The following is a 17,073-nucleotide window of genomic DNA, read 5'->3' as shown; positions in this document are numbered from 1 at the left end:
TGAAGAGGGGAAAAGAAGCTATTATTGATTGTCCGTTAGCTTGCTAACCGACAGCAAGCTAATGGGACAATAACCTCGGTTGCTAGTGGGACACTAAGTTCAGTTTAATTGTGAGACGTATTTGCACCATCAACTCCTGTCTCATAAACTGTCTTAAAACCATGAAACATTCATTCTCCAACAGGGGGGGGGGTCAATAAAAGTGAGTGGTGCAACAAGGCTAACAAGCTACAAGCCATTACAGTGTTATTTATGTTCACTAGAATTGAACCTGACATGCAAAATCTGCGTGGATTTGATTTCTAGATACAGTACTTGTGTAAAACCAAAAAAAAGACTAAATTGTGAAGAGGAGACAAGACGTTCAGTAAATCCTCCACGATCCAAATAAAAAGAAGAAATGTTGTGTGTAGGTGGTGGCACCGAGAGACTGAGAGCTGTTTTTTAATGTGACAGTCTTCATCCATTTCTCACACTGACAGAGAAATGCATTAGTGATGGAACATGCTGCCTCTTCCTCCCTGTTACCCTCCCACCCACCACTCCCACCATACCTCCCCCACCATACCTCCCCCCGATGACCATAAATAAAACCTAGATAGAACTGTCGGCAACCCGTCTGTAGCTACATCAACATCTCGCCACTGGCTAGAAACACTGGACACAGGATCACACTCAGAAGTACTTTAACACAACTCACGTCATGTAATGAGAACAACTGCACTTTCAGATTTTTCTCCCTAAGTGTCTCTACTCTTAGTGATTCCCTCACCAGCTTTGTGCCCTCCTGCCTCATTAGCGTCTCTCAGCCTACAGTGGGAATCCTCTTGCCTCTTGGCAGATCATCCAAGCCACCCCAGTCTTCTTGTTGTTCCCTCTGTCACTCTATTTTTTTTTTTTTTTTACCTCGCTGCCTCTCTGTTCTTATGTCCTGTTTGCTTGCTGTGTGGTATTTACATTATCATTTCTTCTGATTCCATCTGTTTCCTGTTGCACTCTCCTTGCAGGAGGCGTCATGGTGATTTGTGTTGTGTGTGTCCATGCCATGCAGCCATAATAAATTATAACCTCAACCCTTCACCCTCTTTCTGTCTCTGTCTTGTCTTTCTTCACAGTAACACTGATGTGCATACAGTAGCTTCTCTACTGAAGCTGTATCTCAGAGAGCTGCCGGAGCCCGTCGTCCCCTTTCACAAGTATGATGAGTTCCTGGCGTCCGCCAAGCTCCTCAGCAAGGATGATGAAATGGTGAGGAGGAGCACTTGATGAGTTTCTTTATATCTATATTGACCAACAAATTGAGTTTCACTCACTTTATTCCTCCAGGTGAAGTTTAAAGTCTGATTCATGAACAGAAGGCAGCGCTGAAAACCTGTCGCATGAATCTATCACAGTCCTGTTTTGTGGCATTAAAGCCTCACTGCCCGGTTATCCACGGTCAGCTCTGCTGTCTCAACAATGACTTTGTTGTGCCTGTCTCTACTTCTAACATCTAAATAGGATTTATCTCACACCATAAAGCACAGCTGACAGCAGAGGACCATTCCCCTGCTTCCTCACAAAGCATTTTCCCCCCATTTTCACTTGAGAGTCCAAGTTTGTGCCTTTGAGCATGTGCACGAGCGTGGGTGTGTTCTTTTATGCAAGTTCAGAAACATGTTTTAACGCCTCAAGTGTAGATTAGAGCTGCCCCGTCTTTTAAACCTCCTGGGACTTTGAAATGGAGAAGGGACACAGTGAGCAGAATATTTCTAATTCTAATATTTGGTTTAAACATTGTTTGTTTCTGCAGCTGTTAGGACTGAATTGAAGTCTCACAAAGTGTGTCTGTGGATTGCCACTGGGTTTTTGGTTCAGAGTAATCCTGTGAGATTCACTTGTGAATGATGATACATAAATATGGAAATTCTATAAATCACCATATTGTTTAATTTGTTGTTCAATTTCATTTTTCATCTCTGATTAGTGTTTTGCATTCATGTTTTTGCATAACACCTATAGAGGTTTTTCATTTGTGAAATTACAGAATTAGAAAAAAAAAATGACACATTGATTCTTATAATAGTTGTTAAACTCCTCATAAAGACACCTGAGGTTCCTTTTATGCACACCTCAGAGGGTGATAGGAATAATTTGGTACTCATTGTTTTTAGATGTCAGATCTTCTCATTAATTCTCAAAAAAGAAAATCATTGCTTTCATAAAACCTTTTAATGAGTCTGATGAAACTCTGAGAAAACCATGTTGCAGTGTTAATAAAAGGTCCTTTATCATATTTTTCATTGGTTAAGTCGCTACCACAGACACTTGTGGTTTATTTCTTTGGCTTAATGTTCATCTCCAGCTGCTCTAGCTCCGTACACACTGTGTACAAAGCTTTTTAGCTTATTTCTTTTATTCTTTATCTGGTCTTTGGGTGTAATTGTTATATTTGATAAGGTGTAAATTACACTTCATATCTTATGATATGAATTGATATGAATTATTGATCTGATGTTGCCTAAAAAGAAGTGTCCGTCATCTGCAGGGTATGAAGGAGCTGAGACGGCTTGTGGAAAGTCTACCTCCAGTCAACTACAACCTTCTTAAGTACATCTGCAGGTACTGATTTATTGTTTAAAGTGCATCACATTTCAAAGTGTGACCATTATTGAACAGTGAAACATTGAAGGTATGTTCGTGTTTCTAGATTTTTAGATGAAGTCCAGTCGTATTCAGGAGTGAATAAAATGAGCGTTCAGAACTTGGCCACAGTCTTTGGTCCAAATATCTTGAGGCCGAAGGTTGAGGATCCAGTAGCGATTATGGAAGGTCAGTATTCAAGCCAGTTCTGTAGACACGTCTTGTTTTCTGACGTTTCGTTTTGATGCTGAACTCATCTCAAATGATAAAGATAATGATGTGCGGTCTCATGTTGTCAGGTACTGTTCTGGTCCAGCAGCTCATGGCCTTTTTGATTGGCCGCCACGATGTGCTATTCCCTCACAATGAGGACAGCCCCACTGCCCTCGAGCTGGTCAACAACAACAACATTGAACTACCGCGGCGACAAGCCACCACAACTACCTCCGCCATCACCACAGTATCTCAGAACGCCGAGAACAACAACACACAGGTGGTCCGGCAGTGTGTCTGGGAAGCACCCGAGTCTCCTTTGCACCGCCAACACGTAGACAACAGTAGCTCCCCGCGGCCGTCAAGCCCTCGCAATGGGGTGGTAGGACGCTTTGACATCACCCGTAGTCCTCCGCTGACTGTTAAAAAGAACCCGGCGTTCAGTAAAGGCAGTGGGATTGTTACAAACGGCTCCTTCAGCTCCTCGTCCTCCTCAGATCCCAATCAAGACAAGAGCCAGACTCTGACTGGAGGTGGGAGTTTACCAGTGCGGCGCAGTGGGACGCTCAAAGGCTCAGGCACAAAAATGGGCACCAGTGGAGTGGCAGGTGGAAGCAACACTGGAGGGAATGGGACTGGAGTTGTGCGCATGGGCATTTCAGGGACTGATGCGGTCACAGGGAGTCCAAACGGCCGTAATGGCGTTTGGGTACCAAACGGCTGCGTGACATTACGGATGAACAATAAAACACGCGACTGCTCTAATGGGGAACAAACAACCAATCAGAATCGTCTGTCCACATATGATAATGTCCAGTTAAACCACCAGAACCTGCAGCTGCAGAACCAGATCACCAACACGTGTCTGAACAGCAGCTGTGAGGACAAACAGAGCGTGGACAGCGCCACCTGGTCCACCTCCTCCTGTGAAATCTCTCTTCCTGACAACTCCACTTCCTGTCGTTCCTCCACCACGACCTGCCCCGAGCAGGACTTCTATGGAGGACACTATGAAGACTTGGATGGACCAGCACAGGATAATGAACCTCCTCAGTCTATTGGAGGAGGAGGAGGAGGAGGAGGAGAGGGGGAGGGCAGGAGCAGCAACAGGGAAGGTGGAGGAGACGGAGCAGGGAGGAGCAGTCGGAGCACCAACAGTAGTGATAATAGTGACGGCTTCATGGTTGGTAATGGACCCGGAAGCCACAGCGCTCTGCACAGCTTAGTGGCCAGTCTCAAACAGGAGATGCACAAGCAGAAGACTGAGTATGAGGCCAGGATAAAGAGGTAAATGAAGAGCGTGAAAAATTCGATCTACATGTGATCTTTATATCTGTTAAGAAAAACATAAGTGAATACATACCCTCATACAATTCATACAATTCATCCACATGGCTAAATTTGAAACAATAATCTTGTTTGTAATAGTGAGCGATTATTTTGATTACAGCCTGTGTTTAACAGTTGCTTAGGAATCATTTAGGAAGAATATTGCCAGAAAATAAAAAACAGGGAGGCAGATGAAGTTAGCTAAGGTACTGACATTTAGCTCCAGCTTCATATTAAAGGTCCCATATTGTACATATTATATAAAGTGAGATTTCCATGTCTTTTTGATTATAAAGCAGCTCTAGGTTCTATATTAATACCGTGAAAGTATTAAAGTGCTCAGTCCACAGAGAAAAGCACACAGCCTTTATTCAGTAACTGAGCCTTAAAACGAGCCGTCGGGACTTCTGTAACTTTGTGATGTCACGAGACCACAATGCCATGCCCCTTTTCCTAATCCTGTGTTAACCTCCTTTGCAGCTTGGAGCAGCGCAACCTGGAGCTGGAGACAGAAATGGTGAGCCTCCACGAGGAGCTGGACCAGGAGAGGAAGAAGTACACCATGGCGGAGATCAAGCTGCGCAATGCGGAGCGCGCCAAGGACGACGCCGAGCGCAGAAATCAGATGCTGCAGAAAGAGATGGAACAGTTTTTCTCCACATTCAGTGACCTCACGGCGACTGGCAACGCCACAGCCGCCGACCCCCGCCGACCAGATCGTAACAACACCATCTGGATACAGTGAGGAGAAGCCAGGGAGTTGGGGCTGAAATGTTAGGGAAGACTGGAAATTGTTAATTATATGATGTGAACATTACGCGGGCTCCAAACAGGATTTGGCTGCTGGTTGTAAAAAGAAAGTTGGAAAGGTTAACGGCATGTTGTAATTTAAGAAATAGGTGGTGTACGGCTAATGCAAGCCACCTGTATAAATGTAGACATCACCTGGAGTGATGTCAGACTGACATTATCTGTAAATACAGCATTATTTAAACAGTTTTCAGACTCTCTCCAACCTACTTAGAAACTGTTGTGGTACGCTCTCATCCGACTTGGAAGTGGAGTAAAGGGACAGGACACCATAGTCTATGATGATATACAGTACTACTTTTATTTTATATTAGAGTCAGATCGGGAAGGTAAAACATTTAAAAAGGTTGTTCAGCAAAAAAAAAAACAAAACAATAAAATACCAACCTTGGACCTGAAAACAGCTGAAGACCGTGCCAAAACTCCTCCCTATCTTAATTCACTTTTAAAATCTAACCAAAAAAATATGTTGTTGTTCCATGTAATTCTGTATCTGCTCATGTACATAGAGGGAGACAGTGCAGAAGAACACAGCATCATATGTATGTAAAGAGAAATGAAAGTAGTAATTAAATGTTTATCTGATATTTAAGCAAAGTTATCAATGTGTGATATTTTATATTAAGACTTTTTTCCTTGCACTTACATGTTTGTTTCGTGTCTCATCAAGGTGGTACTGAATGTCCTGTCGGTCAATGTGTGTATCATTTAAATCGGACAATATACTGTATATGTGCCTGTGCGTCTGTGCTGTTACATTTACCCCATGACCAAAAAAAAAAGAGCCTGTACTGTAAATATTTTATAGATAATTGTAAACACTACTTGTTAGTCTGTACTGTGGTTTGAAGCGTATTCGGATGGATATGGCACGTATTATGAATGGATACTGATTGAAGAATGTTTTGTAGCTTGTAAAAAATAAATTTGCACGATGACGACTTGCACGATGGGTCATTGGCGTAAATCCCAGATAAAATTTTTAAAAATGCCTGTTCATAATTTCAGGTGACAAAATGTATTCCCCCCATTAACAGATGTGCAGCTGGCATTGTTCTGTGAATGCTCTAGGGAAAAACAGCTTAGAGTCTGTGTCTGAGCATATGAGATGCCAGTTTTAAAAATACTCTCCTGTGGTTTAGCACAGAATAAGCTGCAGCTACACCAGAGTTGTGCTTTTGGGTCATAACTGTGAAAAGAAAAGGGGGGGATTACTGCATCAAGTGTGTCAACATTGAAAAAACTGGTTGCTAAATTCAGTCACAAGTAGTTTGCGCATGATGGTGCATGAGTCCATGAGGGTCGGTGTGCAACAAGTGAATGTCTATAAAGTGACTGCATATCGATAAAGTCTTTATGAGTGTATTTATTTAGCTTCAAACCAAATGTCTACACACAATGTGGATTTGCTAATGGGTACAAAACAGGACACATCTGAATACAGACCAGGACCAGACTTGTCTCCAAAGGAGTTTATGTGTGCATGTGTGCACAGGCCTGCTACTGGCTACTTTTCCTCTGGAAACCAGGTCCCATTTAAACCTGCTGCTGGTCATTGCAGGACATCTGGAATGCGAACATGGAGAGGGGGAAAAAAGTGCCTGAACAACTGAAGGAGGGAGGGGAGTCTGTGCTTCTCATTTTGCACCCTTCACCGGGAAATAATAGGCTTAAGCCAAGCTGACAGTGTCACCTCATTCTGTGAATTCCACACAAAAGAGCAGATTATGGACATGGCAAGAGGGAGAGGAAGAGTGTGATGGCGGAATATTTTGATGACAAGATACTTGATACACAAAGGAACTTTGAAAAATGACTTAATATGAATAAAGATGCATTTTCATGTGAGTCTCCCTCTCTACTTTTTGGAGTCGGTTTTTTCCAATGCTGCAACACTTTTGTATTAAACACATGGAGAAGACACAGAATTTGGCTGATGACTATTTAATCAAATTCATTGAGTCTATTGAGGCCAGAAATACATAATATGACCACATTGCAAATTTCCCTCTGTGGGATTAAATCTCCTTTTACAGTATAAATCACACACCCCAGGTAAAAGAAAAAGCTACTCCGTTATCCAAGATCAAAGGTTTTGTTTATTTTCAATCACATACATATACTATTTTTACATACACAGTTCCTTTAAAATGTTGTGTTTACAGTAACAGCTTCCAGTAATTTTTTTTTCTTTTTCTTTTGCATTTGTTTTCACTTTATTTGAAACGCTATAGCCTGAAGCTTTAAGATCGGCGTGAAACAGATACAATTTATTTGTTTATTTTATTTTTATTTTTTTCAACCTGACAATGTCAAAAAGAATGATTCATTAAAACAGCACGGAGTAAAAGAAACAAGAGAGAAGGAATCATAAAAGAATTGAAGAACAACATCACCTGATTCAGATGAGCTATACAGGGTTTCATCATTGTAGAGTTCCACATTTAAAGACTCGCATCACCTGACCTTTGCAGTCGCTTGCCTCCCTGTCTGAGTGCAATAGTGTTTATTGCATTGTTGGATTGTTGTTATTTACAATATGACTTGAAAGGAAGAGGTGAGATTCAGTAAGCTGGGGATCACAAGTACCGAGCCCAAAGATTTTAATGTTGGCACAACTGAGTACAAGATATAATCCTAACTTTCACATTGGCAATAATGTTGTGGCTGAATGACAAGTCAGTCATCTTCATGTTACAGATAAATGGCTAACAGACGTGAATGTGGCTAATCCTGAATCCACATTGACCACGTTTAGTCGCTTGTGACAAAAATTAGGAACAGGATTGGTAGTTGACACATTTCTAAATTCTAAGTTAATGTGACCGAAAACATAAATACACACGTGAACTACTTTCAAACACATGACTGTACTGATCGACATTCTTCAAACTCAGTCACACAAAATCCATGATCTTGTACTGAAATAATGTACCGTAGAATTATTTGCCCAGATGCCAGATCACGTCTTCTAATTAAACCTTACAGACAGTTTGAGTTGAATGCTGGTTAATTTAATCACACACTCACATACACACTCACACACACACACACACACACTGATGAGCAGAGCAGCAATGTCGTGTGTAATTGTGAAACCATTCATTTCTACATTCAGTGCTGACAACCCAGCTGCTTCTGTGTTAGAGTCGTCTCTACTTTCAAACAGGACCAAAAGCACCTTTTTATTATAACAGAATTGTCTGGAGGGATATCTTATAAAAAAGATCCAAAGTTCACATTCAGAAAAAGAAAAAAAAAATACATTAATTGTTTCAGTTTTTGTACTCAGTGTCCAGAACATGTAAAAGATACTAAAAAGAAGAGTGTAGTAGCTGGGATGGTTAAAAATGCCCTGTAGAAAAACTGCAACAGTATTGTGGGTATTTGTGGAGAATAGGAGCCGATTCAAACATTAGACCCCTTTGTGAGAAATTCATCTTAACATTTTCAAAAGACAAAAAACAAAAACAAAAGAAAGAAAGAAAGAAAAAAAAGAATTTAAAGTTGCACCCTGTTTTGAAAGATTGCCCTGGCCAGACCCTGAACAGAAAGCCAAGCTAGCCATAGCTTATTCTGGAGACGCCGCCCTCAAGTTACCCTCTTCGCTCCGTGAAGGTACTGTAAGTCTGTGTGTGGTTCACTGTACACAAGCCACAGGCAGAATGAGTGTTAACAAAGTAGCTGTTTTGAAGTTATGTACATGAGTTTTTCGGAGGGATTTTGAGACATGCGAGAAGAGAGCCGCTGTGCTGCAGCTGCCCATACAGAGACACAGTAAGATGAACAGTGATGTAAGCACATCTGTTTTAACAAACGTCACCACTGAGAACCTTTATTCTTAACCGGTGAACATATGAGCCATGCAATTTCCGTAAGGAGGAAATATGGTGATATTCATAGAGATTATTGTAAATGGTGTTTTGACACACAGATGTTGTTTCATTAAGAGACAGTGCAAGAATCCTTGAGTGTGCCTTTGATTTCTGTATATTGTCAGTTATAGTGTCGAGTGACAAAACACTACAAAACAGGTCATCCAGTCTTTGATGCAAACTATGCATACAATAGAGAGTGATCTATTTGTGTTGTTCACAGCTCACAGTTCCCAGAAGGTTTCCCATCCACCAGCAGAGATCATTACTGTGAAAATTATTTCTCTGCTTGTAAAATATGATTTCATAACCCAGCACTCTGTCAGCGGTTCCTTAAACAGTCCATAAACCCACAAACCTGCATGGAAACATGAAATATGGCAGTGGAAACCAAAATAATGAGAATGTCTTCTTTTATTCCAGTAAAACTAATGATGAACACAGTATACACAAATAAACAAGTGACAGGTCGACTGCCTGGTTTCCAGTTAGAGTGCATTTTATCTAAAGCTGTAGCAACACCTTAATTGCAATCAACCATTGCATATTGCAGCTCAAAGTCTTGCTGTGAATAGTGAAAATATTATATTATGGGATAGATATTGGATGGAATATGTTCCTGGTGCGCAATACTGTCTCGCCTGATTCCAGTCTGCCAAACATACTGTACACCTTCTTTTTTTTTTTTTTTTTTAAATTAAAAAGCAATGGTTTTTCACAATCAAAAGTTAGATGTTACTTAGTAGGCTGTAACCTGACAGTGTGAATGAGGCAAAGAGTGCACTACAGCTGCCAAGCCTTTGCAAAGTTCAGTGCAAACAATGCTTGTTAAGTGTTTGTGTTAGTGTCCCAGTTTTGAGGAAATCTAGTCACCCTGTTTTATAAAGACTGATGAGATTTCACAGGAGAAATGAAAAGCAAAATTGAATCAAATGTAAAAAGGGCAGAAAACCTTTTTATCATGTGAAAGAAAACAACAGATTTGTCTTTAGCCACAAAACAAGACACTGGCTAACATCTGGCCAGAGTGTTTCGCTTCGTTTCCACCAGGGATTTGGTGGTTTTGGGGAAACAAGTAGTTTTAAGGCAGAAAAAGAAGAAGCAGAGGAAAAAAAAAAAATTAACACAAAAGTAAATAAGATTTCTGCACCTGCAATGCTTCATTCCAAAAGGCACTTGCCATATTCAGGTTCCATCTATGAAAATAAATAAATCAATAAATAACTCTTCCAGCTAAGAAATAGAACATAACTGATAGGTGGCCTCTGTCCGGTTCCCTTTTTATTCATTTTCATAACAAAAACACAGCACATGATGTGAACTGATGTGCGTGAATTTTCGTCAGAAGAAAACAAGTCATCGCTACGAGGTTAACACTCACCAACCGCCCTTTAACTACAGACTGTTTACTTGTATCTCCTTCTGAAAGTGTTCAATGTGTCAGAGTCAAATAAATAAGAATAGTCTCCTTGTGGTTACACCACAGTGAAATAGACCAACCTCCTGTGCCTATGAGGAGTTAATGGTACACAATGACATGCAGGAGTGGTGGAGGAGTAGTGGAGGGACCAATCATACACTGCCAGGGGAAATAAAAGGGACATTACAAACAAATCAGACTACATGTAATCACATGAAGTCTGAGCACAATCAAAATAATTTATCTCTGAGTGTAATGACCCTTTAAGTCCCAAACCCAGCCCTGACATTTACCAATGTCTTAATGGCTTGCCTGTGGTTCACAAACACACACACACACACACACATACACACACACACTCACACTCACACATCCTATCCTGTGACCAGACCCCCTCCGTGTCTGGAGTTGAGTTAGTTTACATCATATATAAACAAAAGTCTCTATACAGACTCATTTTAGCATACAGTTGAGATTAGCATTGTTTTAAATCTAACCATGCAGGACTACAGCAATAGGCAGGGGCAACTGAGGTGGGAAGCGGTGATGTGGCAAGGTGCGCTAGTCAGAAAAAAAACTCCCAGTGTACTGGCCGTCAGTCCCGCTCTGTGTGCCCTTCAGCTGTACAGAATTACATTATTTACAAGTGTTGCAGGGAGCACCGCTCGGGTGAGAGAGACTACACATCCCTGCAGAAGAACCACATAAAAACACGCAAATCAGGCAACCTTACATTGGGGGATTGTGTTTGGTGGGGATGATTGGGGGGTGGGGGGTCTAAGGCAAAGCCTTGAGGTTAAAATACAGCAGTGTCAGTACATAAAGACTGGGGAGGAGGGGGGAGGAGGCGGAATGAAGCTTGTATTGTACAGTAGTAATGAGCAAAGATGGCAGCCCACCTTGCCACAGTGATTGGAGCATAAGTAATTTGTAAGGAATTGGGAGACCAGCAGCCAGCCAATATGCACTTTGCAGGAGATGCAAGTCTAAGCATTTGGTCGTTCTGTTTGGATGCCATATACAAGATATTTGGGGTAATATAAGCAAAGCAACTAGAGAATCATTAACATATATCTCAGCTCATTTACTTCAGTTTAAATACCACTGCTGTTTTTGAATGACAATGCACAGGCTTTAGATTTCATCATTTCAGATTCTGTGTTTCCATAACTCATGTTTTTGCTCTTAATATATTAATTTTGATCTTTACTCTTTTTTTTCTTTTTTTTCCTTTTTTTTTGTATTTGCAGTTGGTCATTTCGGTCGCGTTCTTCACCTTCGGAAGAACATGGGGTTGCGCAGGCAGGCGGCTAGTCACCTGCAACACCCCAGGGGTCCTGCAGAGGTCTCCAGGCTGCTGTCAGTGTCTGAGGCCAGGGTCTGGTCGGTGGACATGGAGGAGATGTCGTTGATAGAGGAGGAGGGAGGGAGGCTCTCGCTGCTGTTCACGGCTGCACCTGTGCTAAGGGAATCAACAGCAGCAGGGGGTTACAACGTAAAGGAGTCCCGTTCAAGAAATACAGCCAGAAGAGATCATTTAACAAGTGCACACAGAGGGTATAGTGAGAGACATCAATGACATTAACAACAGCTGTGGGACACCACAATCACAGTGTGTCTATATGAGACAAAGGTAATTAAAGTTTGGCTCCAGTGGGTTCCACAGGAAAGATCATCAAAGGCTGCAGTGTTTCAGAAATCCATAAGTGTGTCTTGGTATGACAGTATTTGTGATTTATGCATCATAAAATTGTCTGCTATGATCGGACATAGTGGAAAGCAAACTTCATTTCGCTCAGGCTTTCACCCTTTTTAAAAAAAAAAAAATCAATCCAATTTTCCTATATTGATCTTGTTTCAAAGTCAAAGGTGGAAGCAGCCGGCAGTAAACTTTTTGAGATCTCATTTAAGAGCTATTAATTCAGCCTGCTAGCTGTGGACGAGCACACAAGGCTGTTAATCTCCATTTTCATACAGAGGGATCAGAAGGTGTAAAGGAACCACACGAGTCATCCTCCCAGCACTTGGTCAGCACTTTCATTAAATCCTCCTGCTCTCCACAATAACTTTATGAACAAATCAATAGAAACACAGGCAGTCTGCTTCTGCCACAGGATTTGAAAGAGTAAAGCCTGATTAAAAAGGATAAAGGATGTGGAAAATAAGGGTGCTGCCAACATGAAGACATCGCTAGAACAACCACTTCTACTTCCAAGCGTACCAGTAGTCCCATAATTTGTGCAGAGGGCATGTGCAGTACAGTGAGGCAACTCATGAATCTGCTGTTTGTGTGTCTGTTCTCTGTGGGAGGTAATTGCTTAATGGAGGCTGGTGGGCACTTCAGCTGACCCAAAATAAAGCGGAGAACAAATCAGGATTAATGGCTGGCATCAATTCCAGCAGTCACTGCACTTGTAGGTTTACTTACAGTAAATACATCAGGAATATCTGTTAAAGGTCGGCATGCAGGAGGGGAGAATAATTCTACATCTTGAAAAATGACCTCAGCATAAACCACACTGGTAGTTGTAAAAAGATTGCAAAAATGGAGGATTAATTACAGCTTTAAATCCTAAATTAATTAAAACTAATCTTGGGAGAAACTCTGTGATGTGGGATTATAATTCGTGTGGTGCGTAATAATAATAGTAGGGCATTAAATCTCCAACACCCAGCACATGGATGTAGTAACCCCAGAGAGCTCCAGGACCTGTGTGGTTCTGACTCAGGCATCATGTGTGTGCGCTCTCAGCTCTTCTGTTGTCCTGCTGCAGTAAAACACTGCCGTCTGCAGCTCCTGCACTGCACTGCGTCGGCTGCACTCAGCATCAGACACCAGGCCAGCCCATCACTTTAATTACAAGTGGACGGGAAGTAGAAGAAATATGGAGCTTGTGAATTTGTGTGAGACAGAGTGATACAGACACGGTGAGGAAGAGGAGATGAAAAACAGCTGTTGCCATATGCATTAAATTCATCTCATGGGCTTCTTTGCAGAGATGCAAAATGCAACACAACATGTTGGAATAATAAATTATCTGACACATTAATGCTTGTTGTTTTTGGGTCAGCTGGATGTCATATGGCTCATAAGCCCATGTGCACACCCCTTTCTGCCTCACTTATACATCTGGCAGTTACCTCTCCTGGTCAGCAGATGCTGCTCTCTCTGCAGCTCAGTTTGCTTTTCTAATCTTCAAAATGGAACTGTTGTCTGTTTCTTAATGGAGAATATCTGCTGCTTTGACCCAGCAATAAGCTATTTTCCACATGTCTCTGATTACAGTAGAGTCTGGGTGGCCTGGTCAAGGTGTTGCCACTCACATGACTCCATACTGCCTCTCTGTGGCAAACTATGAGAACAGCACCTGGTTTGCTTGGAGGTCGGTAGAGTATGAAATGTCTGAAATTTCCTGTGATGGATCCCAAGAACCCAAACCTTAAGTCACATCATGTTTAAACATATACACATACACAATCATAAAAATACACACACCATCTCCTATTAAATATTCCACATTGAGAGGCAACATTAGCAGTTTTTACAGTGATTAGCTGTCCGACAACGGCTTTTAACAAATACACTTTGCATACAATGACACCACCGAACGGAACAACATTCAATTTGAGATGCAAGAGACAGAGACACATGGTCAACAGCACAATGGGTTGCTTTAAATACAAGGGGTAACTCCAGTAAGGTTATAGTAAATTCACTTACAGAGCGATTAGGGTTATGCACTGAGAGTACCTGAAGGTGAAGGTTGTCCCTTCACAACGCCATTCTTCGTTCTCTCCTCAAAGTTCATCACCTCTTTGTAGATTAATTCTACCAAGGAGTAAAGTCAGGAGAGAGAGTCATTAAAACATATTAAAAAATACATGAAGTCTATATACAGGAAAAAGAAGATAAGACATATTTTATCCCTCATAACTTTCAACATAAGTTACATTGACGATGTAATGGCTGGTTTTAAGGACAATTTTAATGCAGCATAAAGAAAACTATATGATAACACATGTAAGATAACAGAGAAAAATATATGCATCAAAGGACAATACCATAAAAAATAAATACATTAAAATTGTTGTTTTTTTTTCTCATACATTCTAGAAACATCCATTAAGGTACATTTACAGCAGCTCCAGATTTTTTTTCACTTACTTGCAGCCATTTCTTTACATTTTTTATTTGGATTAACGATTCTCACCTTTCCATTCATCAATGGAGTGTTCTCTTTCATCCAGCTGCTTGTCGTAGATCTGAGGCGGAGGCTGAAGGGGCGAGAGAGTGAGAGAGAGACAGAGAGAGAGAACACACACTCCATTTTAGTAACAGCTAAGCTCTCAGCCCAGTCAACCAGATTCATTTTACATCACTGGAACGCTCCAGTTAGAATATCCGCTCAAGAACGTCTCAGATACAACATTTTAATGATGTAATGATGCATCAAATCTAGACATATGAACATGGTGACAAATTAATAAAAATATGCGGATGAAAACATATTTTAACATGAGAAACACATCTGACTGGCAACATAGTTTGACACTTTAACATGTACTATATGTGTGTAAAAACATGCAGAGGTAAAAAAGTGGGCACATGAAAATAAATATAAATGAAGGAAAATAAACAGTTAACACTTTATTTTCCCTCAATCACATAAAATGGTGATTGGCTTACATTATATTAAATGTTAATACATTGTTTGTCCTCAACACACATAATACATCACAATGTTTTAGACCTTTACAATCATGATTAAACGGCTGACAAATACATGAGATAAGAACAAATCTGGTGAGCTGTCTAGCTAAATTAGCCTATATCCTTCTCCCAGAAGATTGTCATTCCATCTAACAGGACACAAAATATGCTGCCTGGCATCCAGTCAGCCCTTCTTATCACTCATTCATAGTGATCCTGCCCCAAGACCCTGACAATAAAATCCTCCTCTCTTTGTCACTGTAGGTGACAGGACCACCCATAAAGCCGCTGATCTGACCTTGGAGGGACGGCAGGACAGAAGAGGGAGGTTTTCTTCAAACAAGGATTTATCAAATGAATTTAGTAGTGCGGGAGTTAACACATCTTAAAGATAATTCATATGTAGCATTGTAATTTTGGCACGAACACATGCATAACAATAGCTGCACCCCTTTGAGGCTTCTTCGTTCCAGTGATGACATTTTTGATATGACGGTTTGCACAGATTTCCCTAAGCTCTGCAGTGTATAATATATAATGAATGTTTTTATTATGGTTTATAATTAACAGTGCTGAACCAAGTGTGTCCTTTTCTTTAGCCTTTGTAAACGAAAGATCCATAGAGTTTGTTTTTTTTTTCCTTTTTTTTTTTGATGTAGGGCGGTTGTTATTTACCATGGATAACTGGATGAGATCTCTGGCCTTCATCAGCATGAGATGACATTAGAGAAGGGGAAAACAGCAGAAAATGTGTTGAAATGCCATTCACAGCCATGTTATACATACCACATCAACTCTAACAACAAAATCATCATTGACACCATCACCAGTATGAACAACTAGACAACTTGGACAAGTGCACAGTCACAAAATCTTCCAAAAATGATTCATAACTACAATGGAGGTGTATGGGAAATACTACTAATAACCGGCAGGCTATTTCACAGAGCAAAACAGTAAAGCTGAAATTCATGAGCGGGTCATGCACTCATTAGTGTATTGCTGCAAGTAGAAGTGGCATCTGTGGAATTTTATCGAGCTGCAGATGGCTTTTTCCCAATCTCACTGTCACCTCATACTAATGAGGCACTGATGAAGAAATTAGACTTCACCAAATAAACCAGAAACACCACCACTCTTACATTACAAAACAGCACAATGCACTGAGTCACTCTTTTATATGTAGCAGCAAAAACTCTGGCTTATTTTGCTCCATCTATGGAACTCGTATAATATAAAGAATAAAATCATAAGTGAGAGAAAAATGAAAATGAGATGTGAACCAAATATTTAAAACACAATCATAAATGCACTGATTCAGCAATTTTCACTGATACGGAACATTAAAAACTGATATTTGAGTTGAAAATCACTATAATTGCTTTTATTTAAACCAAATAAAGAGAGTTATCATTATCATTTTCTGTACAACAATGCAAATGCAAAGTGAGAATCACTAAACAGTGCTGACCAATCAAAGACAGAGGGAGAGGACTCATCTTGGGATTGTGATCAATACACAGCTCTGCCAAAGGCCTACTCACCGCCTCCACCTCAGCTGGATCGTACCACACGTTGATGTAGGGGTGCTGTAAGGCCTCGTCCACCGATATCCGCTTAGCGGGGTCAATGATCAACATCTTAGACAGCAGGTCTCTGGCCTGGCTAGCTGTGGTTTGAAATAAAGAAAAAAAAAAGAAAAAAGAAAAACAACATCTGGTTGATTTTATGAGGCAAGAAAATATTCCTCTGTGCCACTAATGTGCCAGAGGGGGATTTGAAATATAATAAAAGCAGAGAGGGAGGAAGAGAGGAGAGAGATAGAAATGGCAGGGATTAAAGAGAATACTAAACAACAGCAGCTTGTCAAAGGAAATCAGACCTTCACAGCAACTCAATCGTGCGTGGACTGATGAATACGCAGACTGAGAGCTTTGGAAAAGAGTATTATGACTTTATTTTTGACTATTTGTTATTCTGGATTATATGTTGGTACCTTATGCGTGCGCAGACGCAGAGAGCTGGAATGACTAGTTGCACTAGTGATTAATTGATTAGTCGATCGACAAGAAAGTAATCAGTAACTACTTTAC

At 40.8% G+C, this 17,073-nt stretch overlaps 2 protein-coding genes across 10 annotated transcripts in view; one reads left to right on the top strand and one right to left on the bottom strand.

Moving 5' to 3' along the window:
* Positions 1–6,817, top strand: part of arhgap24 (Rho GTPase activating protein 24) — a 67,098-nt gene extending 60,281 nt beyond the window's left edge. For all 4 annotated transcript variants that reach the window (XM_023408667.2, XM_023408669.2, XM_023408668.2 and 1 more), the window contains 5 exons: positions 1,116–1,248; positions 2,528–2,601; positions 2,690–2,811; positions 2,922–4,122; positions 4,645–6,817. In XM_023408667.2, coding sequence (XP_023264435.1) covers positions 1,116–1,248; positions 2,528–2,601; positions 2,690–2,811; positions 2,922–4,122; positions 4,645–4,909 — 1,795 coding nt within the window. In that variant the 3' untranslated portion in view covers positions 4,910–6,817. The remainder of the gene's footprint in view (positions 1–1,115; positions 1,249–2,527; positions 2,602–2,689; positions 2,812–2,921; positions 4,123–4,644) is intronic.
* A 238-nt stretch (positions 6,818–7,055) lies between these two features.
* mapk10 (mitogen-activated protein kinase 10) overlaps positions 7,056–17,073 on the bottom strand; it is a 34,122-nt gene continuing 24,104 nt past the window's right edge. For 2 of the 6 annotated variants that reach the window (XM_023408673.2, XM_023408671.2), the window contains exons 10-14: positions 16,525–16,649; positions 15,656–15,682; positions 14,481–14,544; positions 14,021–14,098; positions 7,056–11,726 (exon numbers count right to left, since the gene is read on the bottom strand). In XM_023408673.2, the coding sequence (XP_023264441.1) occupies positions 11,584–11,726; positions 14,021–14,098; positions 14,481–14,544; positions 15,656–15,682; positions 16,525–16,649 (437 nt within the window). In that variant the 3' untranslated portion in view covers positions 7,056–11,583. Of the gene's footprint in view, positions 11,732–13,990; positions 14,099–14,480; positions 14,545–15,655; positions 15,683–16,524; positions 16,650–17,073 lie in introns of all 6 variants that reach the window. The other 4 variants (XM_023408676.2, XM_023408675.2, XM_023408677.2 and 1 more) reach the window with 4 other exon arrangements.

The sequence above is a fragment of the Seriola lalandi genome, unplaced genomic scaffold, assembly GCF_002814215.2.
Source record: "Seriola lalandi dorsalis isolate HSWRI2012SDOR001 ecotype SW California unplaced genomic scaffold, Sedor1 jcf7180002054370, whole genome shotgun sequence".
Taxonomy (NCBI): domain Eukaryota; kingdom Metazoa; phylum Chordata; class Actinopteri; order Carangiformes; family Carangidae; genus Seriola; species Seriola lalandi.
This window is presented reverse-complemented; position numbering and strand designations above follow the sequence as displayed.